This window comes from Hyperolius riggenbachi, chromosome 1 (genome assembly GCF_040937935.1).
Source record: "Hyperolius riggenbachi isolate aHypRig1 chromosome 1, aHypRig1.pri, whole genome shotgun sequence".
Taxonomy (NCBI): domain Eukaryota; kingdom Metazoa; phylum Chordata; class Amphibia; order Anura; family Hyperoliidae; genus Hyperolius; species Hyperolius riggenbachi.
In genome coordinates, this window is record NC_090646.1 from 224,033,126 (window position 1) to 224,058,467 (window position 25,342).

A 25,342-nucleotide genomic window follows, 5' to 3' on the forward strand; every position below is an offset into this window, starting at 1 on the left:
AATACAATATGTGAGTTTTAATTATGGAGGCATGTATTATTTTAAAACTATAATGGCTGAAAACTGAGAAATAATCAATTTTTTCTGTTTTTTTCTTATTCTTCCTGTTAAAATGCATTTACAGTAAAGTGGCTCTTAGCAAAATGCACCCCCCAAAGAAAGCCTAATTGGTGGCGGAAAAAACAAGATATAGATCAGTTCATTGTGATAAGTAGTGATAAAGTTAAAGGCTAATGAATGGGAGGTGAACATTTCTCAAGTGAAAACGACGGAACGCGAATGGGTTAACGCAAAGCAGATGCAAAAATAAATAGATGAATGAATGCAGAATCTTCTGCAGCCCCAAGAAAGACAATACAAGCACAGTGCTCTGCATTTGATGCTACCATCAAAGTGCCAGTGATTAGCCAGATGAACCTTGGACAAGCTGATAATGACCACCTCTGCCTAGAATCCAGCATGTGTACAGCAGCCCCCGATGGCCCCTGACCATGCAGCCAGAAACTCGCCTGGTGGATCACTTTAGCTGCTGCACCCGACCCCATTGTTCTACTCAATTTACCCCACACAATGTCACTTCCGTGCTGCTGCACCCCACCCTATTGTTCTACTCAATTTACCCCACACAACGTCACTCCCATGCAGCTCCACCCCACCCCTCCCACATCCCAGATAGAGCAGAACACGTTGCTCATTTGCAAAGCGAGCAACGTGTGAGCTCCCGATCCCTGTCGGGTGACATTAAATGAGCATGTACAGTGGGATGCGAAAGTTTGGGCAACCTTGTTAATAGTCATGATTTTCCTGTATAAATCATTGGTTGTTAAGATAAAAAATGTCTGTTAAATATATCATATAGGAGACACACACAGTGATATTTGAGAAATGGAATAAAGTTTATTGGATTTACAGAAAGTGTGCAATAATTGTTTAAACAAAATTAGGCAGGTGCATACATTTGGGCACTGTTGTCATTTTATTGATTCCAAAACCTTTAGAACTAATTATTGGAACTCAAATTGGTTTGGTAAGCTCAGTGACCCCTGATCTACACACACAGGCGAATCTAATTATGAGAAAGAGTATTTACGGGGGTCAATTATCCACCTTTTGCGCAATTTTCGATTTTTCAATTTTATTTGGTAGCGCACCCAGGCTATGCATATACATAGGTTAGGATTTAGTTAGTGTTAGGCCCCTCCCATAGAGGATTGACTTCTTCGCAGTGGGAGGGACGAGTACTTAATAGGTTGCATGCAAGCTGTTAATGGAAACCAACATCCTCCTCTAGTGGTAGACAGGTCATGTGTATGCTCGGTGTGTATTCGACCCCACAAGTGGGGCTTGCACGCTTTTGCAGGTAGGCACTAATCTGTTTTTAAGTAGCGCTGCTTATTTCCTTGCTATGTACGAATCTAATTATGAGAAAGAGTATTTACGGGGGTCAATTATAAGTTCCCAACCTCTTTTAATTTTCTCTGAAGAGTAGCAACATGGGGGCCTCAAAACAATTCTCAAATGACCTGAAGACAAAGATTGTTCACCATCATGGTTTAGAGAAAGGATACAGAAAGCTGTCTCAGAGATTTCAGCTGTTTGTTTCCACAGTTAGGAACCTATTGAGAAAATGGAAGACCACAGGCTCAGTTTTAAGTTAAGGTTCGAAGTGGCAGACCAAAAAAAATCTCGGCTAGACAGAAGCGATGAATGGAGAGAACAGTCAGAGTCAACCCACAGACCACGAACAAAGACCTACAACATCATCTTGCTGCAGATGGAGTTGCTGTGCATCGTTCGACCATTTGGCGCACTTTACACAAGGAGATGCTGTATGCGAGAGTGATGCAGAGGAAGCTTTTTCTCCGCCTACGCCTACTGCTAAAGCACATTTGGACAAGCCAGCTTCATTTTGGAATAAGGTGCTGTGGACTAGTGGAACTAAAATTGAGTTATTTGGGCATAGCACATGGGGCGCTATGCATGGAGGAAAAATAACACAGCATTCTAAGAAAAACACCTGCTACCTACAGTAAAAGATTGTGGTGGTTCCATCATGCTGTGGGGCTGTGTGGCCAGTGCAGGGACTTGGAATCTTGTCAAAGTTGAGGGACGCATGGATTCCACTAAGTATCAGCCAATTCTGGAGACCAATGTCCAGGAATCAGTGACAAAGCTGAAGCTACGCCGGGGCTGGATCTTTCAACAAGACAGCGACCCTAAACATTGCTCAAAATCCACTAAGGCGTTCATGTAGAGGAACATGTACAACATTCTGGAATGGCCATCTCATTCCCCAGACCTGAATATAATTGAAAATCTGTGGTGTGAGTTAAAGAGAGCTGTCCATGCTCGGAAGCCATCAAACCTGAATGAACTAGTTTAGTGTGAACTAGTGCTTTGTAAAGAGGAATGGTCCAAAATACCTTCAACCAGAATCCAAACTATCATTGGAACCTACAGGAAGCGTTTAGAGGCTGTAATTTCTGCAAAAGGAGGATCTACTAAATATTGATTTCATTTCTTTTTTGTGGTGCCCAAATGTATGTACCTGCCTAATTTTGTTTAAACAATTATTGCACACTGTCTGTAAATCCAATACACTTCATTTACTCAAATATCACTGTGTGTGTCTCCTATATGATATATTTAAGTGACATTTTTTATTGTAACAACCAACGATTTATACAGGAAAATCATGACGATTAACAAGGTTGCCCAAACTTTCGCATCCCACTGTATATAGGCCTATAGGGCCAACCTGAAGTAAAACAGCTTAACCTACAGGATTGTGCTCCTGTGGAAAACACATGCAAACATGGGGAGAACATACAGACCCAGTAGCTTAAAAGAAACCAGAGACCGTATAAAATAAAAGTTTTATACATACCTGGGCAGCCGCCGGAGAGATACGTAGAGAGCGCACTTCTCTTACGTAAGACTGGCCGTGACTGGAGGAAGTTATGGGACCCGGTACCGGCGATACAGAAGGCTGAGAATGGCATGCGCATGGGGCTGGAGGAAGCCCCATGTATGTATAAAACTTTTATTGTACACGGTCTCTGGTACCGGGTGGTCAGACAGTATGCCCCCCCAGCATTACACAACTCCTAACTAAAAGCCATGCAACTTAGTATTGGTCAGTGGGCAGAGCACTGTATTCACTGGCTTCACTCTTTGCACCAATGTTCATTGTTAATTAAAAGGTTAACAAAGCTTTCGAGAAAAGTACTCTTTAAAAAAAAATACTCTGCATTTCGAAGCTTGGCTCTTGCTATTCAATAAGCCAGTACCTATTCAGTAAGGCCCCGTTCACACTTGCGGTTTTGTCAAAACCGCACCGGATGTCCGGACCGCACCGTATCCGGACCGGACCTGATCCGTACGGTTCCTATCCGGATCCGGTCCGGATCCGGTCCGTTTGCATCCGGTTTCCGTGCGGTGTGAACACGGTTGCGGTCCGGATCCGGTTTCTTAAGGAGATAACAACCTGTTATTACCTGGGGTCTGGGAGGTCAGCAGAAGGGTCTGGGGTCATTGTTGGAGACAGGTGGACGTGTGGAGACCATCCGTGGATACAGAGACTGCAGTTGGGACCATGGATCCAGGCATTTTTTACTCGTATACCTGGGAATTCTCTGTTGTTCGCCTCCTCGTTATCAGACTAATCAGACATGTTGCTGCCTAGAGCTCCAGCATGAAATCGCTGCTGCCCCACCTGAACGCTGGGCCCATGTGGTCCCCATCCAAAATGCATAGGAAGTGGGGTAGAACGTCCGGTTTTTGTAGCCAGTGTGTTGTGCGCTCTCCGGTTCTCATTGGTTTCCATTGGCTGGATGGTGCAGTCCGGCTCCGCCCCGGATACGGCTGCCGGAGGAGCCGGACCAAAAAATAGCGCATGTTGGAACGGACGCCGGAGTCCGGATCCGGTCCGGATCCGGTCCGGCTCCGGTCCGGCAGAACGGACGCATGTGAACGGACGCATAGGCTTTCATTGCTATTGCCGTGCGTCCGTTCCGTCCGTTCTGCAAGCGGTCCGGCTCCGGCACGGCGATTCCGGACGGCCACCGCTAATGTGAACCGGGCCTAAGTAGTCCTTTGGTAAAACTCCCTAACACTGCAGGGTGGCTTACTGAGCGCACTAGTGGCTGCAGCTCTCAAGCATTTTGAGTCCAACAGAAGAAAAGCACTATACAAATGTTGGAATTATTATTATTACATGTATATGAGAAGTGCAAAATGTTCACAATACAGCATTTATAGAAAGAGACTGAATACTGACTTAATACTTTGCAAGTATTAATGCCTTTAGGCAAAGTACATGAAATATTAAGAACCAGTGGGTTCTTATTCCCCAGCACACAAATTTGAAACATTGAGTGTTTTTTATTATCAGCCTTAATTAGTTAATGTTCTTTATTAGTGCTGTGATTACATTTATTATAATGTGTGAATGGTTTGATGTTCCCAATAGCCAGCCTGAAGGCACTTCTTCACTGAGAATTCTTATTCCCTTATTCACTCTGATCACTCTCCTCACTTCCTGAAGCCCTTTACCTGAAGTGCTGTGTCTAATCTAATGACTATGGAGCTACAATTCACCTTATCTGGAACTAACCTGTTTTGTTTCTGGAAAGCAGTAGATGCATTGCAGATAATGCATAAGAAGCCAGAAAGAACATCCCCAGACCAAGACTTTCAAAAGGCTCAAAGTGGAAATATGTGAACAGGATTAACACAGTAAAAAAAACAAAAAACAAAAAAAAAAAAAACACCAGTTCATGACCAAACTTCAGGTTCAATTAATCAATTATATTCTCATTGCTGTTAAAAAATCATTGCAAGAGCTTGGTTAAAGCCAACGGTGGTTTTTGAGGAGGAAAAAAACGAGGGTTACAAATTGTATCGTACAAGAGAAAATCTGGCATGCCAGGATAACCTACTTAAACAGATCATAACCTTAAAGGGACTCCAAGCACCTCTCATGGGTATGCCTTTAAGACTCCGACCAGTATGGCAAAGTACTTAAAGATGCATACCTTTCTGTAGCTTGTGCTCTCCTCTTTCATTTGCAGCCTGAATCACCATTCTAAACCAAATAGTTTTCATTCGATTTCAATTTAAAAATCGCTGCTATCATCTTGGCTATGTTATAACTTCTGGGTCACCCCTGTCTTCTCTGTTAGAGAAGAGCATCCCTGAATGAAGCAGGAAGAGGAAGTGACATGCATGGCCATTACAAGAGGTTCCTCCAGAGGGGTCATAGCACGACTTTGTTGGAAGTCATCCGGCTTAAAGGCATGCCCGTGAGAGGTGCTCGGAGTCCTTTTACCTGTCTGTCAAAGAGGCAGGGTATAGATAGCGTGGATGGAGTTGCTATCTTTATTTACTCATTCTCTTTACCTTTCTTCTTCTTGTTTCCTAGTTTCTTTTAGAAGGACCTTTTCCACTACATCCATATTCGCAGCAATTCCCCACTTGGTGAGCTGCACGGGGAAACACTGCTTTATCATTATAGTGGTTTGATGTCCAGATCGCACTTCAGTGCGAATCTAAACTGCATGCTGCCGGTTTCTGCAGCATGCAGCCAAATCCCTTACTCATGCCATGCATGGCTAGTGGTTTGGGCTGCGGCTAAGCCGCAGCAGGGAAGCCATGACCGAATCGGAATTGCCCCAGTGGAAATAGACCCTTATAGATTGTTCTTATTGTCTTCAGGTTATCAACCTTACCCCACGGTTAGCAGGTTAATGGGTAAAAGGTTGTAGTTCTGACTATTTTGTAAAAAAAACAATAGTTTACTGCAAGATTTGGTAAGGCCCATTCAAGGCAAGTAATTATATTAGAAATAGAATGTAACTTTGTAATAATGACAAAGTATTTAATTTTTCACCTGAGCTCTGGCTCAGGTTCATTTTAAAGGTTAATAGTAAAGCATATTAGAACCACCACATTTGCTAGGTATGTGTAGGAGAAAGTGGCAACAATGTAAAAAAAAAGTTCCAAAAGACCTTGTGGTTTTCCAGAGAATTGCAGTTAAACTGACAGCAGGCAATATTTTTTCAATACCTGTCAGGTGTGATCTGTGGTGGGTCAAATTTGTGGAAGTGTGAGTAAAAATAAGCATACACATTTTTTAATAACATTTTGGAATGCATTAAAAAGGGACATAAAAACTTGGGATGTTCGCATAATACTGCCTTTGTTTGACTCTCTAATAAGGCCGCATCTAGAATATGGAATTCAGTCCTGGACATTGCATTACAGGGGGGAATTGCAGTTTTAGAGCAGGTGCAGAGACTAACAAAAAATGTATACGAGGGATGGAAGGTCTCACTTACCAGGAAAGGTTAGATAAACTGGACTTATTTAGTCTGAAGAAAAAACGCCTTAGAGGTAAGATAATTAACCTCCTTAGTAGTAACTTCGAGTCAGGCTCGGCATGGAAATCCACAGCTCAGAGTGGTAACCTTGAGCAGGACTCGTGGTAGCCCCCGGGAGGCATATGCAGAGTCTGCACAGCGGGTGTTTGCAACTCCCTCCCCCAGGATCCAGACGTTGGCAGCCTTTCTTCTTCCGGCCCTCAGAGGCTCTTGATCACTCTGGTGAGATCGCCATCTGTCGTCATGACAAAAGAAGGTGATCTCACTATAGGGGTAGAGAACCACCCAGTGGATGGAGGGAGAATTGCAGCGCTGGATCCAGGGGAGGTAAGTGCAGGGGCTGCCGCAGATCTATTCAGCAGTATAATTTTTTTGCTGCTTTTAGGTTCTAAAAGCTTGTGAAAAAAATTGTTCTGCTTTTAGACCCTAAAATCCAGAAGTAATCATACCACCAAGGAGGTTAACAAGTATAAACACATCAGAGGGTAATATAAAAGCTTAGCAGATTTTTGTACTAGGCTTGAGCAAAGGACTAGGGGACATGATTTGTACATCGAGGAAAAGTGTTTTAGCCATTTATTTAAAGACCACCTGGCACTACATATATGTAGTCTATGCACTATGTACAGTTAGATGAACATATAAAGTTTACATCTGGTAAATCATATTGGGTAGAACAAACTCATTTATATCTGTAAGTAGCACTTCCTTATTTCTCCAGAAGCTGAAGCCTTGCTACCTTGCTAAAGCATTGTGCCCTCCTCTTCAGCCTGGTTAACTCCCCTGCCCTTCCCTCCACTGCTATCAGCATGGTGTCCTCCCTCCAGCCTGGTTCCTTCATCTGCCCCTCCCTCCCCTGCTCTCTGCCTGCGTATATAAAATTACTTCTCTTTTCACAGTGTGTAGGAGAGAGAAGAGACAGGAAAACTACTGCATCCTGTCTTATCATGTCTGTTTGCTATAATTCTTTTTTTTTTTCACAATCCAAGTTTATTAAAGTACAAAGAAAACATAGGATATGCAAGAACAGCTGAGTAAAAATGTCTCATTAAATACACAGCTCAATCCACATACATATTAAACCATAAGAGGCTAATTCTCAAATATAATAATTGGTGGATTAGGATAGGATACATCCAGGGATACATTCAGGGAAGACCCCACAAATTCTAGCTTTATAGATTCCATGCTCCCACACCGGGAAGAAACCACTCCCCAGCATATCTTGAGAGATATGCAACCGCAGTAAAGGAGGGCAGCTATAAGTGATAGTACAGTAGAGTAGAGAGGAGGTCGTACCCAATTTCTTAGTTGTTACTCATAAGCTGTTTATATTCGTCAGACTGCTGGAAGTCATTCCAGACCGACCATGTCATAGTATATTGTTCTGACCTATCTTGTGAAGTCAAAATCATGTGTTCCATGGTTTCAATTTGTTCTATTCGTTTGATCCAGGACTGAATCGAGGGGGCTACTGGGGATTTCCAGTGTACGGGGATCATTGCCCTAGCAGCGTTAATGAGGTGTATGGTGGCCGACTTCTTATATGCTTTTAGAGATTCATGTGTATTGTGCAATAGGAAATGGCCAGGGTTAAGAGGGATATGATCCCCTGTAATTTTATTGATTAATCGTTGAACTGAGGGCCAAAACTGTGTTAAAGATGGGCAGGACCAAAAGATGTGATATATGTCACTTCCACTGGCTCCACATCGCCAACATGCGTCTGGGGATGCAGGGAAGATCTTGTGCAGAGTCGAAGGAGTCCTATACCATCTAGTTAAGATCTTGAAACCTAGTTCTTGTGTGTTGACATTCAATGATCCTTTATGTGTAAGTAAAAGTATTTTTTGCCATTGATCTTCCTCAATTTCCTCTCCTAAGTCTCTTTCCCATAGCTCTTGATATTTCATCTTAGCTGGAACTCTTGGGACCAAAAGCATTTGATATAGTGTAGAGACTAAATGTCTATGTTGAATGGGGCTTGTAAGTAGATTTTCAAATGGTGATAGTGGAGCTGTACAATCATCAACCTTCAGGATGGATTGTATAAAATGTTTAATTTGAAAATACTGCCAATTAGAGATTGACCTATTCTCATTCAACAGCGACATTTCTTGCATGGATTTAATCCTACCTTGTGTTACAAAGTCTTTCACTCTCGGGAAACTTTCTTTATTCCAAGATAGGAGAAAGGGAATGTCTTTAGCTGGTAGGAAGTCTGGGTTATCATTAAGAGGAGTAAGTGGGCCTGGGAGTTTTAATAAACCCAGCGTTGGGAGCCATTTTCTCATGGTTTTCACTGAGGCAGCAATGAGGGGGTTTTGCCAGGATGTCTGAGTTTTTGCAGGGAGTCCAAACCATCCTAGGGACGCTGCTGAGCAGCTGGCAGTTACCTGTTCTATCTCAACCCATGGCTTGGGATTTTGGGGTAACGCCCATTCCACCACCCTTGAGAGCTGGGCAGCCATATGATATTTCTGGAGCTCTGGTAGACCAGTGCCCCCAAGCTCTTTCGGCATAATTAAGATGGATCTCTTGACTCTGGGTGGTTTATTACCCCATATGAATTTGTAGATTTTTGACTGAAGATTTTTAAGAAAGCTATGCGGCAAGTCAATAGGAATACATTGGCTAATGTATAAAAACCTAGGTAGTAAATTCATTTTAATTGCCGCCATTCTGCCAAACCAAGACAGGAGTGATTGCTTTCCCCAGTTGAGTAGGTCCGTCTCTAGTGTTTTCCCTATTCTCCCAAAGTTGGCTGCAAAAAGATCTTTCAGATCTGGAGTGATATAGATTCCCAAATATTTGAATGACTGTTCGGCCCATTGAAAAGCAAAATTTTCTTTACAGGATTTAACCAACCCAGAATCAAGAGAGAGGTTCAGTGCTTGCGATTTGTGGAAGTTTATTTTTAAATTCGATATATGTCCGAATTCCGTGAATTTTTTAATTAAATTTGGTAGTGAAATAAGGGGGTTCCGGAGAAAGAACAGTAGGTCGTCTGCGAATGCAGCTACTACATGGTGGGATGACCCGACTGTGATACCCTGAATATTAGGGTCTGATCTAATTGCGTTTAGGAAGGGTTCCATAGTTAGTATATAAATTAAGGGTGACAGGGGACATCCCTGCCTGGTCCCATTTGTGATAAGGAATGGTCTAGATAATACCCCATTTACTTTCACCCGAGCCGATGGGTTTGTGTATAAGAGTCCGATCCATCTACACATTGCCTCTCCGATTCCTAGACGCGACAGGGTGGCATGAATATAATCCCACGCCACCCTGTCAAACGCCTTTTCCGCGTCAGTGGAAAGCATAAATGCCTTCAGACCCCTCTTTTTAGTAAACGCCATCAAGTCAATTGACCTCATGACATTGTCTCTTGCTTCCCTACCTGGAACGAACCCAGCCTGATCTGCATTTATGTGAGCTGGTATGAAAGGAAGGAGTCGGTTTGCTAATATTTTTGCTAGGAGTTTGGCATCAAGATTTAGCAATGATATGGGTCTGTAATTTGTACAGAGCTGAGGGTTCTTGTCGGACTTGGGTATCACGGCAATATGTGCCTCCAGAAATTGGGAGGAGGGGATAGTTCCATCTGTAATTGCGTTAAATGCTGCTACAAAGGCTGGGGCCAATTTGTTAGCGTGTAGTTTATAATATTGGCTTGTAAAGCCATCTGGGCCAGGCGCCTTTCCTGTTTTCAAGGCTTTGACCGCTAAGAGAAATTCATCCTCTGATATAGGAGCTTTCATGTCTTCACGATCAGATTGTTCTAGTTGAAAGGATGAAGCATGTCTAGCAATAAATTCCTGTATACATTTAGGTCTTGACAAGCCTGGTCCAGTGGCCAGCCCCGAGTCCTGTATGTTATATAGGGACTCATAGAATTGTCGGAATCCCTCCGCAATCTCCTCAGATCTGTACAATTTGTTTTGTTTGTTATCTAACAAGGATGTAATATGAGTACGGAGAGTCTGCTTTTTGAGGGCCCTTGCTAGATACTTCCCACTTTTATTCCCATGTTCATAAAAAATCTTTTTGTATGCTAGCAGTTTACGCTTCGCATCTGAATATAATAACCTGTCCAAATCAATGCGGGCTTTGTTTAGGTCCTCTAGGCTAGCAACGGCCAGGGATCTCTTATGGGCCCTTTCCAGACGTTTTATTTTTTCTATCAGGTTTGCTCTGCCCTCCTCCCTTTCCCTTTTCAGTTTGGCACCCGTTCTTATAAAATGTCCCCTCATTACTGCCTTATGTGCTTCCCATATGGATAATTTGGACGCTTGCGAGTTGTTATTCAATTGGAAGTAGTCTTCCAGCGCCTCTCTACTTTTTTGCATTCTAACTTTGTCAGTGAGGATGTTAGGGTGTAACCTCCATGACCACGTTGTAGATGTTTTATCGGGAATTAAGAGAGTCAGGAAGATTGGCGCGTGATCAGATATTGATTTGGTGCCAATCGAGGTGTTTTTAACAAGGTTTAGGTCTCTTTGTGATATAAAAAAATAGTCGATTCTGGAATACTTCCGGTGAATTGGAGAAAAATAGGTATAATCCTTTTTATTTGGATGGGAGATTCTCCAAGGGTCCATCAGCGTCATGTTTTGTAATTTGGTTTTAACAAATTTCAGAGCTCTATATGAGAGCGCTGATGATCCATTGGAGCAATCTTGTAAGGGGTTCAGCGGGATATTGAAATCCCCACATAAAATCAAGAGGCCTCTGCTAAAATTAGATAACTTTGTTAAGGTTGAGGCTATAAAAGATGGCTGTTTCCTGTTAGGGACATACACGTTTGCTAGTGTGATCTCCTTATTTGCTATCTTCCCTTTCACAAATAGGTATCGTCCCTCTGGGTCCTCCTCTCTTCCCTCCTCCACAAATGAAATGTCCCTGTGTAGGAAGATAGATACTCCTTTGGTCTTAGAAACGGGGGAAGTTGCATGGAATGAGAGTGGAAATTTGTAATGAAACTTCCTTGGCATATGATTAGTACGCAGGTGCGTTTCCTGTAGGAATGCGAAATGTATCTTTTCTCTTGTCAGGTAATCAAATACTATGGTACGCTTTTCTGGCGTATTAAGACCATTTACGTTGAGTGAAATCATCCTCCATCGGGACCTACCCTCCAGGTTTGTACCTGTTACCTCCTCCAGTGCCATCTTATTGCTATGTATAGTATGTGTCAGTGGGGAGGGGGTTTCCGAACACCCGAACAGGAGACAGTTAACTGTCAGAGGGAGAAGTAGGAGTATGGATAAGAGAAGGAGGACTCCCCGGTGTGAGAGCATGTGCACCCTGGATATACAAACAACAGTGCTTATGTGAGCAAGCATAAACGTTCCCACGTGAGTGCGATTTGGAGGGTCGCACTCACCACCTAAGTGGGTTAAACAATGTCAGTGTATTAGAAATACACTGTGTGGGGGGGTCGGAAGACGTGCCGAAGCCTTTCTAAACTATGGATTGACAGTTTTAACCATTAACTAATTCTATGGTCCAACCTCTGGTTTTAAAGTCAAGACATAATTGAACCGCTGTGTCCGCTATTATTTGGCGTAATTGAAACTGGGCCTATCGTCCCGCGACAGCCAGGTGTATTATTATTACCCCGTCTGCGTCTGCCCCAGTATGGGTTGCAGACCTATATAATCAGAGATAACTAAATTTTGATAGTTACTGATAGCTATGCGTATACCCGCAATAGTATGGAAGAATATCCGGATTATATTTACTTAGTCTTAAGGTTTGTCAGCGAACAGAGTGGTTAAATTATCTCAATATCAAACTTCCAGCATTAACTGTCTCCTTTTGCATGCACAAGGAAGGAATGCGGAAATATCTCAGGTGAAAAGTGCCTAGTAAAGCGTTAAAAGGGGTGGAAAAGTATATGGGGGGGGGGGGGGGGGGCACAGAGGGGATATAGAGGGGAGAAAGGTGGTGCAGAGCCTATACACAGCAGAGCATTCCAGTTTTAGTGTTGCAGGCATAAAGTTTCATTATCTACCTGTTAAAAGGAATGCTCCGTGCTAGGATGCAAGAGACGTGGGAGGGGTAGGAGGTGGAATTAGAGAGCAGTGAGACCAGAACATGGCATACGTAACATAATACATCATAATTACTAGTGTACATTAATAGCTGCTCATCTTGATATTAGTATCATTAAAGTTCGCTATGTTCCATTGAGCAAGTGCAGTTGTACATTACTTACAGTCATTGAGCTAATCCTACCCCTCATCTAGCTTTCCTGCCCTTATGAACAATAAACGCTGTGTCCTCACCTAGCAAATAGATAAACAAACCATGCATATATAAAATCCTGAGAAGTATGGAAAGATTGCATAAAAAAAAAAAAAAAAAATTGGGTGCCTAGGGTGCAAAAGGAGTGTTTATAGTTACCACTTCCGTATACGGGGCAAGAGGAAAACGGGGAACACAAAAATAGAACACAAACGAGAAAAAGAAGCCCCCAGAGGGGTTCGGCTCCATAAGTTGTCGCGTGGAGATGTCCGGCAGAGGGGAGAGAGCAGGAATGCTTCTCCTTTGTAGCCATATTAGAGTTCCGTGCGCACCGACATTAGTCCTCTTCTTCTGAAGTGTTTGGATCTTGCCGTGAATGAGCAGGTGTATCCTGGGATCTTGGCTCTCTACTTCTGGATCGGTGGCTTATAGAGGCCGATCTAGATCGCGATCTACGGGTGCTAGCCGATGCACTTGTTTCTGTTTTCTGGAATGGAGAGGCAAAGTCCCAGTTCGGTATATCCATTGTTGGCAGGTCCAAATCCTTACAAAAGGTGGTGGTATCTGCAGCTGATTTTAACACATAAATTTTCCCTCCGGTCATCACTGATAGCGAAAATGGGAAGTGCCAGCGGTACATTAAACCCTTATCTTTCAGAGCTTGCAGGAGGGGTTTCAGTACCCTTCTTTTCGCCAGAGTTATCGGGGAGAGATCCTGATATAATTGGATAGGGATTTCGTTAAACAGAATGGCGTCCTGTGTTCTTGCCGCCCTCATTATTGCTTCTTTTAGTGGAAAGGACTCCAGACAGCATATGATATCTCTTGCTTTGTCTGCCTCAGATCCTCTTGGGCGGAGAGCTCGATGTGCCCTCACAAACGCTATCTCTGTATCTGTGGATCTCTCCAGTAAGCTATTAAAGATGGATGTCAAGGCCTCCTGTATTTTCTCCGACGTCACTCCCTCTGGGACCCCCTTTACCCTAATATTACATCTTCTCCCTCTGTTATCTAGATCCTCGAGCTGCCTTGCATGCTCCAGAAGTCTAATATCATGAATATTCGTTTTCTTATTGAGGGATTTGATCTGCGTGGATTTCTGCTGGTCTGCGGCTTCCAGAGCTTGTAGTCTTGGGCCTATGGCCGCTACGTCTGCTCGGACCTCCGAGATTGTGGCATGCATGTACTTTTTAATGTCTTCCGCTATACTATGCATGTCGGCTAGGGTAGGGGACCTCTGCTTGTTACTTGCCTTCGGGTCAGTGTCTTGGGGAGAGGACGGTGCGTCATGGTTCTCGTCCGTCGGCGCCATCTTGGAGGCCTTAGCGCTCGTTTTGTGTGTCCGGAATATCTCCGCGACAGATTTGCCGATCTGCGTCTGGTTAGTCTTGGGGGTAGCCGAAGAGTTCTGGGTGCTGCGGGTACCTGGCATCGCTGGAACAGTCAGCCCAAATTCGCTGGGTCAGTAGCAATAGCGGACACGTTGCGGGAGAGAGGGATTCAAGCGGCCATCTTCTAGCAGCGTCAAGCCACGCCCCTGTTTGCTATAATTCTTATTTCAGTTTTCTATCTGCCTTGATTAGATCACATGGACATGAGGGGTGGAGTTATGACATCAATCCCCCAGCATCCTTTGCACCTATGGTTTGGAAATATAAAAAAGGCCTGGGCCCAATTTCCTACTGTGGGTGGGGATTTCAAGACCATATGTGGAATACGGACTATAGGGGTGAGAAAATAACACTTTATAATGTGTGATTTAATATATCTTGGTAACTTATTAGGTTTAAAGCAAACTGTAATTTATAATTTAGGTACTCTTTAAGAAAGGGTTCTTTATAGTATGAGTAATTAAAAGGTGGAATGGCAAATTCTATATCTATGCATTTAAGGAGGGCTTAAATGCTTTCCTTGCATTGGAAGACATTAATGGCTATAATTAATAGGCAATTCCCAGTGATGTTGATCCAGGGATTTTATCTGATAGTCATCTGTAGTCAGGAAGAATTTTTTCCTGTTTGGGGATAAATGGACCACGCCTTGTAAAGGTTTTTCACCTTCTGCTGGATCAACAGGGATATGTGAGAGTGCATGCTAGTGTTGTACCTTTTTTCTAGTTGAACTCAATGGATAGATGTCTTTTTTCAACTCAAATAAATGGGGAACCCTTGTCAGAGGTGTAATGTTTTGGATACAGCTCCGTGGAACACTAAAAGCTGAAATAGGAAACAGTCACCCTGAGTGAAAATGTCACTATGGAATGAAATTAATGCAATTTGTATTGGGACGGGCAAATGGACACAGTATAAAACAACTGTTTGGTTGGACCTGTACAGTAACTTAATAAGTACTAAAGCAGCACACATTCACTCCTAGGATTGACAGTTCACTATGTTGGTAACACAATACAGAGGGACAAGTGGTATTCACAGTCTGTTCTAACATGCAGTGAGACTGTTTTTGTGTACAAGCACGCCATCTTAGTAGAGTTGGGCTGAACCTCCGATTTTAGGTTCGCGAACCGGGTTCGCGAACTTCCGCGGAAGGTTCGGTTCGCGTTAAAGTTCGCGAACCGCAATAGACTTCAATGGGGATGCGAACTTTGAAAAAAAAAATAATTATGCTGGCCACAAAAGTGATGGAAAAGATGTTTCAAGGGGTCTAACACCTGGAGGGGGGCATGGCGGAGTGGGATACACGCCAAAAGTCCCCGGGAAAAATCTGGATTTGACGAAAAGCAGCGTTTTAAGGGCAGAAATCACATTGAATGCTAAATGACAGGCCTAAAGTGCTTTAAAACATCTTGCATGTGTATACATCAATCAGGTAGTGTAATTAAGGTACTGCTTCACACTGACACACCAAACTCCACTGAACAGAACAGGTATGCAGTGGCGGGTTCACTAAACAGGTATACAGTGGCGGGTCCACTGAACAGAACAGGTATGCAGTGGCGGGTTCACTGAACAGGTATGCAGTGGTGGGTTCACAGAACAGGTATGCAGTGGCAGCAGGATCACTGAACAGGTATGCAGTGGTGGGTGGGTTCACAGAACAGGTATGCAGTGGTGGGTTCACAGAACAGGTATGCAGTGGCAGGATCACTGAACAGGTATGCAGTGGTGGTGGGTGGGTTCACAGAACAAGTATGCAGTGGCAGGATCACTGAACAGGTATGCAGTGGTGGGTGGGTTCACAGAACAGGTATGCAGTGGCAGCAGGATCACTGAACAGGTATGCAGTGGTGGGTGGGTTCACAGAACAGGTATGCAGTGGTGGGTTCACAGAACAGGTATGCAGTGGCAGGATCACTGAACAGGTATGCAGTGGTGGTGGGTGGGTTCACAGAACAAGTATGCAGTGGCAGGATCACTGAACAGGTATGCAGTGGTGGGTGGGTTCACAGAACAGGTATGCAGTGGCAGCAGGATCACTGAACAGGTATGCAGTGGTGGGTGGGTTCACAGAACAGGTATGCAGTGGTGGGTTCACAGAACAGGTATGCAGTGGCAGGATCACTGAACAGGTATGCAGTGGTGGTGGGTGGGTTCACAGAACAAGTATGCAGTGGCAGGATCACTGAACCTAAGTTCGCGCGAACCACGTTCGCCGGCGAACCGTTCGGCCCAACTCTACATCTTAGTTTGAGAGTATGCACATCTAGGTTAAGAAAGAACACGGGTACGAATTGGTACAAGTCTATAGAAACAAATGCTAACCAGTTTCCATAAAAGGACTGTGCCTTGCAGAGGTCCTCAATGCAAAAACTAAGTTAAATAACATCTAAATGTCCTAGTTGACTCAGAAAGGCATCTTACTGGGAGTGAATACTATGGCACTTATCTGTACTATGGTGATGTAGTGTAAGCTTTCTGACACTGAAACTCAATGGCTATAAAAAGATTCTTTGCTTCTGATAAACTGTCCAAATGCACATTGTTTAATAGACATATAATTCTACTGTCATTAACATTTTCCATATTAACAAGAACAAAATTATGTTCATAAAAAGATGGGGGAGTTAGGAGTAGGCATCAAGAAGGTGTTAAGGTTTGGGGGGACGTTAGAGCTAAATGCGAAGCTTTGGGTTAGGCAATCCACTTATTAGTTAGCAAACCAAATTGATTAAATGCACTATGGTCTATTCATTGGTTACCAGAATATTTAGATGTATGAGTTAACCTACCTGAACCTTATCCCCTTCCTGACAACTAACCCTAATTTCCCCCCTTCCCTTAACATCTTCCTGATGCCTAACAGTAAACTCTTCCCTACTTCAACCCGTTCCAGATGCCTAACTTTAACGTAGCACCCCCATCACTGATGCTTATCTTTATTACATACATGGACATAACTCCATCGTGCATTCTCAATGCAGGATAAAGGGTCAATGTAAATTATAAATTAAGAGAGACAATATAATCAAACACCTTTTCATTCTTCTGAGAAGAACACTATTGCTCCATTTTGACACCTACCATGTTGTCTGGTTTGTTTGCAATCTCTTAGGCGGTTTCACAAGACTCTGTGCACTCTTTAATACAATTTTGCTTTGGTTCATAGTTCTTCCCAGTTACAATTCCCCTATATCCTTTCATTCATGTTTTATGTCATTAACTACGCCATTTTTACAAGGCCCAGCTTCTTCTGACCTTACTAGTGTCAACTGCATAATTTGTGACATTGTTAATGTTAAGCTTATAACTTTTTAGGATTCAGATTTAATGAATCCAACTCAAAATAAAGAATATCTTATAATATTACCAATAATATGTTCATTGAAAAATAAAAGTTTTAATTCCCATTTAACTGGCTAACACATTACGCTGCAAAGACCGTGAACGTGTTCATATTGAATGGAATAAAGATTTCAGTTATGCTAATTCAATGCCATCATTAGCAGAGAAGTACAACAGGCCAAAAGCTGTCACAAATATCATTAAGACCAATTTTCTATGTATTGCTGGTTTGTTTAATCTTCGGAATTAAAAAAAAATGTTTTCGTCAACTCTCTTTGGGATAAATCATGCAAAACTAATTAGCAAGTTAAGTCATTAAATTCAAATCTCCAGCCCATTCAGCACTAACACATTTGTGACACGCTGCGGCAATCGCTTGTCCTCCATCATTTTCTAATATTCAAAAAAGTATGTCACCTGCCATGAAACTTTTGCTCATTGTTCTATTTCCATACATAAATGCGGCTCCGCCTGGGTTTAGTGGAGCCTGAAATTAGAAGTGACAGCAATTCATCCTAACAAAGTGAGTTTCCTTTTCTGCCTGTGGTCCACATCCCATTCATGTCCCACAAACCCAACAGTCCTGCCAGCCTCGCCTGCCAAAGGAAGAAAAATAGAGCAGGAGCCAGTGCATACGGCTGAGCTGCACAGAGGCAGAGAGGAACCTGCTGGCTGTCCTGTGCTGTCACATAAGGTCCTCACCTTCACACTGTTGGTAGTCATTCTTCTCCTGCTCAGACGGCTCTGACACCTCTGAAGCGAGAACATCCAGCATTTGCTTGCACTCTTGTAGCACAGGCACAACCTCCTGATTATTCATGATGACCGTTTCCCACTTGACTGTGAATTGAGTGTCCCTGGGTGCTCTATGATCAATGACCTAGGAGAAGACACATATTCTGAATAAAAGGAATCTTTCAAGGTTGAGGTACCTGCTGAACAAAAGAGGAAAAGAGATGATTAACTAAAGCATCATCAATTATGAGCAAGCCTCAAGCTGCGGATAGATAAAGGAGGAAAAGTACATAAAAACACAGGACAGCATCTGAGCGCTTTATTAGAGACGTGTGTGAATTACGGCAGGGTGCCCAGCACATGTGGGGAAGAAGAACATAGCCAAGCTAGACAGAGGTACAGAAATGTTGTTCTCCGTAAAGACCTGACACAAATTCATTTACAGCTTTTAATGACATGACAGACTCTATAGCTACTTGTTGATGAAGAGTCCCCAGCTGTCACTTCCCGAGCACCTGCCATACAGTCATGCATGTATAACATCAAGTGATTAACAACGTTTTTCTGAAGACAACACATGCACTACATATACTGTATGTCCATTGTGAATATGTACTGGTCCACAAGCTACATACCTATGTATGTATATGTTAGAAAATTAAAAACCATAAACAGACATGCATGGCCATAATACTTTAGCAACTAGTGCACAGCGGATCTCGTCACCTGGACCAAGATGTGCAACGGGTCTTTTAGACCTGAGGAGAACAGGAAGCAGGTAAAAGTTGTTGGTCCATCAACTGCACATTAATAGTGTCAGATTATCCACAAGACCACCTAGAGCTGGGAGGTGTGACTTAGCTTCCATCTCCACTAATCTGGTTCTCCCACTTATACCATTAGTAAAAATGGCAAACAGGGGTGCACTGCTAAGTGTGCCATATCAGTGCTGTCCAACTCCAGTCTTTGAAGACCGAGGTCCTCACACGTTCTTGGCACAGCTCAAATTAATTGGGACTGAATCATGAAAGGTGCAAAAAATCAAGTAGAACATATTTTTCAATTTCTCGTCCATCCTAAACACTGGCATGGATATGGTCCTTGAGGACTGGAGTTGGACAGCCCTGCTTTAACCAATCTCTACCCTGGTGACAAAAGTCCTATCCAGAATGACTGGCTCTGACTCACTTGCAAGTGATCTCAGGTTTACCAGTCTCCTAAAATCATTGCCAGACCCCAACTGCAGCATGCTGTCCAGATTCGCACAGCAGTGCAATCTAGACAGCAAGTCATTACTGGGATAGGCAGCGTTTCCCTGACCCACTCACATGCAGGGACACTCTGCAGATCCGGACATAGTAGAAATGGGCACTTAGGTGTAAATGATATGACATTCAACAGCAGCAACAACAGTGCAGGCACAAGAAATACCCTCAGTTCAGATCCACACACCACACACATGGATTTCTTGCTTTGGTTTTAGCTACACCGGCAATTACAGCTATTGCATAGGGCTGCTAACGGCAAAATGCTTGATGGGTGTGTCACAGTGTGGTCATTATTCCAGTGTTAGAGGGAATGTGATGCTTCCTGCTCTTTACACCTAATTACTCATGCAGAAAGCGTCCATAGAGGTTACAACAAACAAACTCTTAGGGCCCATTCACATTAGGGCGATTAGCGTGTGAAGCACTAGTTATTGGCCTGAGGAAGCAGTTTCAGACCTGTGAAATGCATTGCCTGTGCTAAATAAAATCTTTTATTAATACAAAGATTTCATCATTGAGGTAAGCTACCTCGTTTTCCTTTCGACTTTAAACTGCTTTTAAAAGCTTTTATCCACCAGGGTGCCTCTGTCCACAAATTGTGCATATCATATACATATTATATACCCCTGTTCGAGGGGTGGTGACAGAACACACGTGGTTTCCACCACGGTGGACATCTGTCCCCTTTTTTCCAAGAGAGCGACCGCCACCAGGTCCTTAAAGAAAACCTGAACTGAAAATTCAAAGTCAAAATAAACATACACAAGTCATACTTACCTCCTGTGTAGTCTACTCCTCAATCTCTTCCTCCTCTCCTGCGTCCTGTTTGTCCACTGTGATCAATGGAATTCTCCGTCCTACATTTTGAAAATGGCCATTACACCATAACAGCTTTCTGGTCAGCACACTGTTAAACTATAACATTGCCCACTTGAGCCATAGAGAAGCATGGACACATCAGTTCTCTCAGCTGAAACTGACAGTAACTGATAAATAACTGACAGCAACTGATATATTTAAGTTCTGCCAAAATATTGTCAGAACTAGAAGGGATCATTGTTAGAAGAAAATTGTGAGCTTGTGAGAGGAACTGATGGCAAGGTAACTATGTAATGTTCATTTGAAGTTACTTCATGTGTTTATTTTAACTACTTCAGCCTACAGCGTGGAAAATCTCATGCATCCGAGCAATGTTCACCTCCCATTCATTCGCCAATAACTTTATTGCTACTAATCACAATTAATTGATCTATATCTTGTTTTTTCCGCCACTAATTAGGCTTTCTTTAGGTAGTACATTTTGCTAAGAATTATTTTTTTCTAAATCCATTTTAACAAGAAGATTAAGAAAGAAATGAAAAAAATCATAATTTCCCAGTTTTTGGCCACTGTAGTTTAAAATTAATACATGCTACCGTAATTAAAACCCATGTATTTTATTTGCGTATTTGTCCCGCTTATTACGCCTTTTAAATTATGTTCCTATCACAATTTATGGCGCCGATATTTTATTTAGAAATAAAGGTGCATTTTTTCAATTTGCGTTCATCACTATTTACAAGCTTATAATTAAAAAAAAAATGAATAAGATGCTCTCTTAACATGTATATTTAAAAAGTTTAATCCCTTAAGTAACTATTTATGTAGTTTTTTTTTAGAAAGAAGTGGTTAAATAATTTTCCTCAGTACAGGTTCCCTTTAAGGGCCACCCGAGTGGAGTCGGGTTTGTTGTCTCCACCTGCTTCCTGTGGTCAGTTGCCCCTCTGCAACCCTCCTTTGTGAGTAGTTTCTTACTTAATATCTTCAAGTTTGTATCTAACATACCACACTATTGGGCTCCCGTTTTTGTCTCCTATGCCTTTTCCTACAAGGTGTCAAGACACCTCCACTACACTGTATATAACGGGATACAATACATGAAAAGCACTAAGGTAACACTATAAAATGGGGGCACTTTGGTGGGGCATAATATATTAAACCTTGTAGGCGAAAACTCTAAAAGGGGAACGCTAAGGGCCCTTTTACACTTAAATTGTATGCGTTGGTACACGTTAGTATGCGATTTTTCCATAGCAGTGTATTGTGAAAAAGATTTCAGTTAAAATGCGTTAGGTGTGAAAGGTGCCATAGGAAAACATGGGCATTACTTTGAAAAGCAGTTTTCTTTCAGTTCTAACTCAAAGCAACTGATTAAGTGTAAAATGGGCCTAAATAAAACGAGAACTATAAGTTGGGTCACTATATACAGTCAAGTCCATAAATATTGGGACACCTAAACAATTCTAACATTTTAGGCTCTATATACAACCACAATGGATTTGAAATGAAAGGAACACAATGTACTTTAACTGAAGACTGTCAACTTTAATTTGAGGGTATTTACATCCAAATCAGTTAAACGGTGTAGGAATTACAACAGTTTGCATATGTGCCTCTCCCACTTGTTAACCCCCCTGGCGGTATTCCCGACCTTAGCCCGGCCTAGGTATTAGATGCTGGAAGCAATAAGCCCGAGCTCAGCTTGGGCTGGCTCAAACCTCTGCTTCAGCTGTTTTCCTGGGTCTCGTGTGCGATGAGTGCTGGCCAGCGGGACCCAGGCTTCTCTCCCCGGCCACTTGGATCCCCTTCACCACCTCTTCTTCCGAAATTCCGGTGGCCAATCAGCGGCGAAGCGTCGCAAGCGTACCTCCGTACGCATATGTTGTGACGTCATCGGGGGCAGAACAAAATTTCAAAGTGGACCTGAACGTTTGCACAGGGCAGAAGGAAAACAGAGAAATGTGCCCTGTACGTCTATAGAGAGTTTAACCTGCCTAATCCCCCATCTGGACCGGACAGAAGAAAACAGAGAAATGCAGCCTGCATGTATTTTGAGAGTTTAGCTTGTCTGATCCCCCCATTTAGACCTGATCTGCGGCACAGGACAGAAGGTAAACAGAGAGAAATGTTGCCTACATGTATATAAAGAGTTTAGCCTGTCTAATTCCTCCTCATTTGTCACTAATCACAAGTTGTAATTTGATCTCTCCTCTGTGTCTGCTGACTGCCATGGCAGATAAGCTCATTTGAAAGCACAGGATGTTAACAATATAGTCATTTGGTTCCCAACTGTTTCTGAGCTAAGTGCTTCTGCCTTACTGTTACTGATTTTTGCCTGGATTTTGAGTACTCTCTGCCTGCCGCCTGCACGACCTCTGCCTGGATTTTGATTACTCTCTGACTGCCGCCTAAGACTGATAGCAAAGGGAATAAAGTTCAAAAGGAATCACGCTTCTACTTCCCCCATTGTGATGTCGCCCTCTGTGCCATCCCGTTTCAAAAGATACCACACACGGGAGGTGTATTAGGTATTTATGTACATACTGTATAGTCTGGTGCCTTATTTGTAGTTTCACTATTTTTTAAGTTTATTTATAAATGTAATTATTTCAACAATTTTGTGTTCTAGTCTTTTATTTATACGCAGGATGTGTACTAGGCCTTTATTCTGATATATTTTGGTGAGTTATGACTTAAAGTGAACCTCCGGATTAAAAATCTACTCAGCAGAACTGAAAAGGCTTGGTGTTTCTTTAACAGTTTCACAGCATCAGAACTTTGTTTTTCTTACCAAAGCATAATTTTTAGCTGCATTTTTACCTAAGCTCCACCCATCAAAGAAAACTACCCGGGCGGGTTTTCCCTGATACTGTGCAAAGCATGATGGGATTTCCTATGTTTTTATTCACGTTGTCTAGCAACTGGGAGGGGTGATCAGCACACAGGACAGTTGGAACTGTGTCTCATGCTCCCTGTCACCTCCTTTCAACCAAAAAGATGGCTGCCCTCATGAAATCAAACATTTGCCTGTTCTTTTAAAACAGGGTGGGTAAGAGATTATGTTACCTATCTATTTTAATTAACATAACTAATGTAACTTAATGACAGTATGTTTGTTTAGGCTGAAGTTCCTCTTTAAGAATTGGAGGCCTAAAATTCTTGAAAAAAATTTACCACTTGTGTGTTGAGTTGTGCAGTCCTGCAGCTTGGCCTTAAAGCTGCAATGGCCCTTTTAGTAAAAAATGGCCTGGTCTTTAGGGGGGTTTAGTACTGTGGTCCTCAAGTGGTTCAAGCACATTATGTTTGTTTCATTTCAAATCCATTGTGGTTGTGTATAGAGCCAAAAATGTTAGAATTGTGTCATGTCCCAATACTTATGGACCTGACTGTAAGTGGTCACTATAAAGCAGTAATTATACAAGGTAGCGGTATATATTAAGGAATTATAAAGAGGACATTATAAAGTGGCACTAAAAAAGGAGGGGAGCACTAGATCTGGAAGCATAATAATGGGTGGGGGGAATCCTATATTTGCAGCACTACAATGCAAGCCCATGGAATGAGGCATGCAACTGAGGCACCATAACAGAGAGGATAAAATGAGTACTGTTGGCCAACTCGTAAAACCACACCAACTAAAGCCCTCTAAAGCTAAAATAACCAATTAACACCCTTATTAACCTATTGTTACAAATTTTTACTATTTTCTACAGTACAGGGGGGAAACGTGCACAATGTAGGAAAATATACCTTTATTTCAAAACCGTATTGTCAACATATATTGGACACTGTAACTATAGAAGCTTTAGGAAGTGGCAGAGATGAATTTGCTCAACCAAAGACTCTGCCTGAGACCTACTCTAAATACACATCTGTGCAATTTACATTTTCTCCTGAGTTTTCGCCTAAGTCATAGTTTCACTCCTTGTCAACAAAATACCTTTGAAACCACCAGCAAGTAAGAAAATACTCAAAATAATTTTGATAGTACTTTTTTTCACCTTCTTCTTAGTACTTTTCCAATTACTGATTGATGAAAAATTATTTTAAAGAGAACAGAAGATGAATGAGGGCCCGTTTCCACTTACACGGTTTCCGTGTCGAACCCGCAGTTTCCCTGCAGGCAAATCACGCGGGGAAACTCTGCCATAGAGAACCATAGCGCCGCTGGCCATATCGCTTGCGCTAGCGATTCGGCAGGCATTTCCATCCGAAATGGTTTGGGAGGCTGCGAATCCCATAGCCGTGCATGGCACGGCTGATGGGATTAGTCTGCATACCCACAGAACCGGAAGTGCCGCCGCGTGCAGCTCAAGTGGAAACGGGCCCTAAGAGAGAACTCAGAAGAAAAAAGTTTATTGAGAAAGGGCATTATATTTAAGTCTTTTTGTGAAATATGTCATCTATGTCATGCCATATAAGGCTTGTAGTATATTCTATCATCTTAAAGCTCAACAACTCACCTTTTTGTACATTACATAGATTACATAACTAAATGTATAAATGTATACCTTGAGATCAGGTAATTCTTCTATGCCAGAAATGGTGTCTGTACCCAAAATAAAACTTATCAATCAGTTAAAGCTGAACTCCAAAAATAATTTGTTTGGTTTTTGTGTGTGCGTGTTTCTAATATAATGGAGAAGAATTAGAAACTGTCAGCATGTTTTAGTTAGGCTGGTTTCACAGTGGGACGTTACAGGCGCACGTTAGAGCAGCCTGTAACGCAGCCCACCGCACAGTAATGAAAAATCAATGGGGCTGTTCACAGTGCGGACGTTGCGTTACATTGTAACGCTGCGTCACAAGGCAACGTACTGCATGCAGTACTTTAGACGCGGCTGAGCCACGTTAGACTGCTTGCACATGCTCAGTAATGTTGGGGAGGAGCGGAGAGCGGCCAGGCACATGGCTAATTAATATGCACTGCACGTTATGACGTGCAGTGTTTACTTTCTGGAGCAGCCGCTCTGTGCGGCGATTGGCCGGCGGGACCACGTGATGCCGCATGCGCACAAGAGTGCGCATCACGGCATCACTGACGCCAGAGTGAGCTGCACAACGCGGCTCACTCTGACGTCCAGATCCAGCACCACCAGGAGTTAGGGGGACGTTATGCGACCTTAACGCCCCCTCTAACGCAACGTCC

General features: G+C 42.7%; 1 protein-coding gene across 7 annotated transcripts in view; it reads right to left on the bottom strand.

Annotated features, from left to right (window-relative positions):
• The window catches only part of ALPK1 (alpha kinase 1), a 205,727-nt gene that overhangs the window by 89,787 nt on the left and 90,598 nt on the right, over window positions 1-25,342 (bottom strand). For all 7 annotated transcript variants that reach the window (XM_068281338.1, XM_068281329.1, XM_068281346.1 and 4 more), the window contains one exon: window positions 18,074-18,251. In XM_068281338.1, the coding sequence (XP_068137439.1) occupies window positions 18,074-18,191 (118 nt within the window). In that variant the 5' untranslated portion in view covers window positions 18,192-18,251. The remainder of the gene's footprint in view (window positions 1-18,073; window positions 18,252-25,342) is intronic.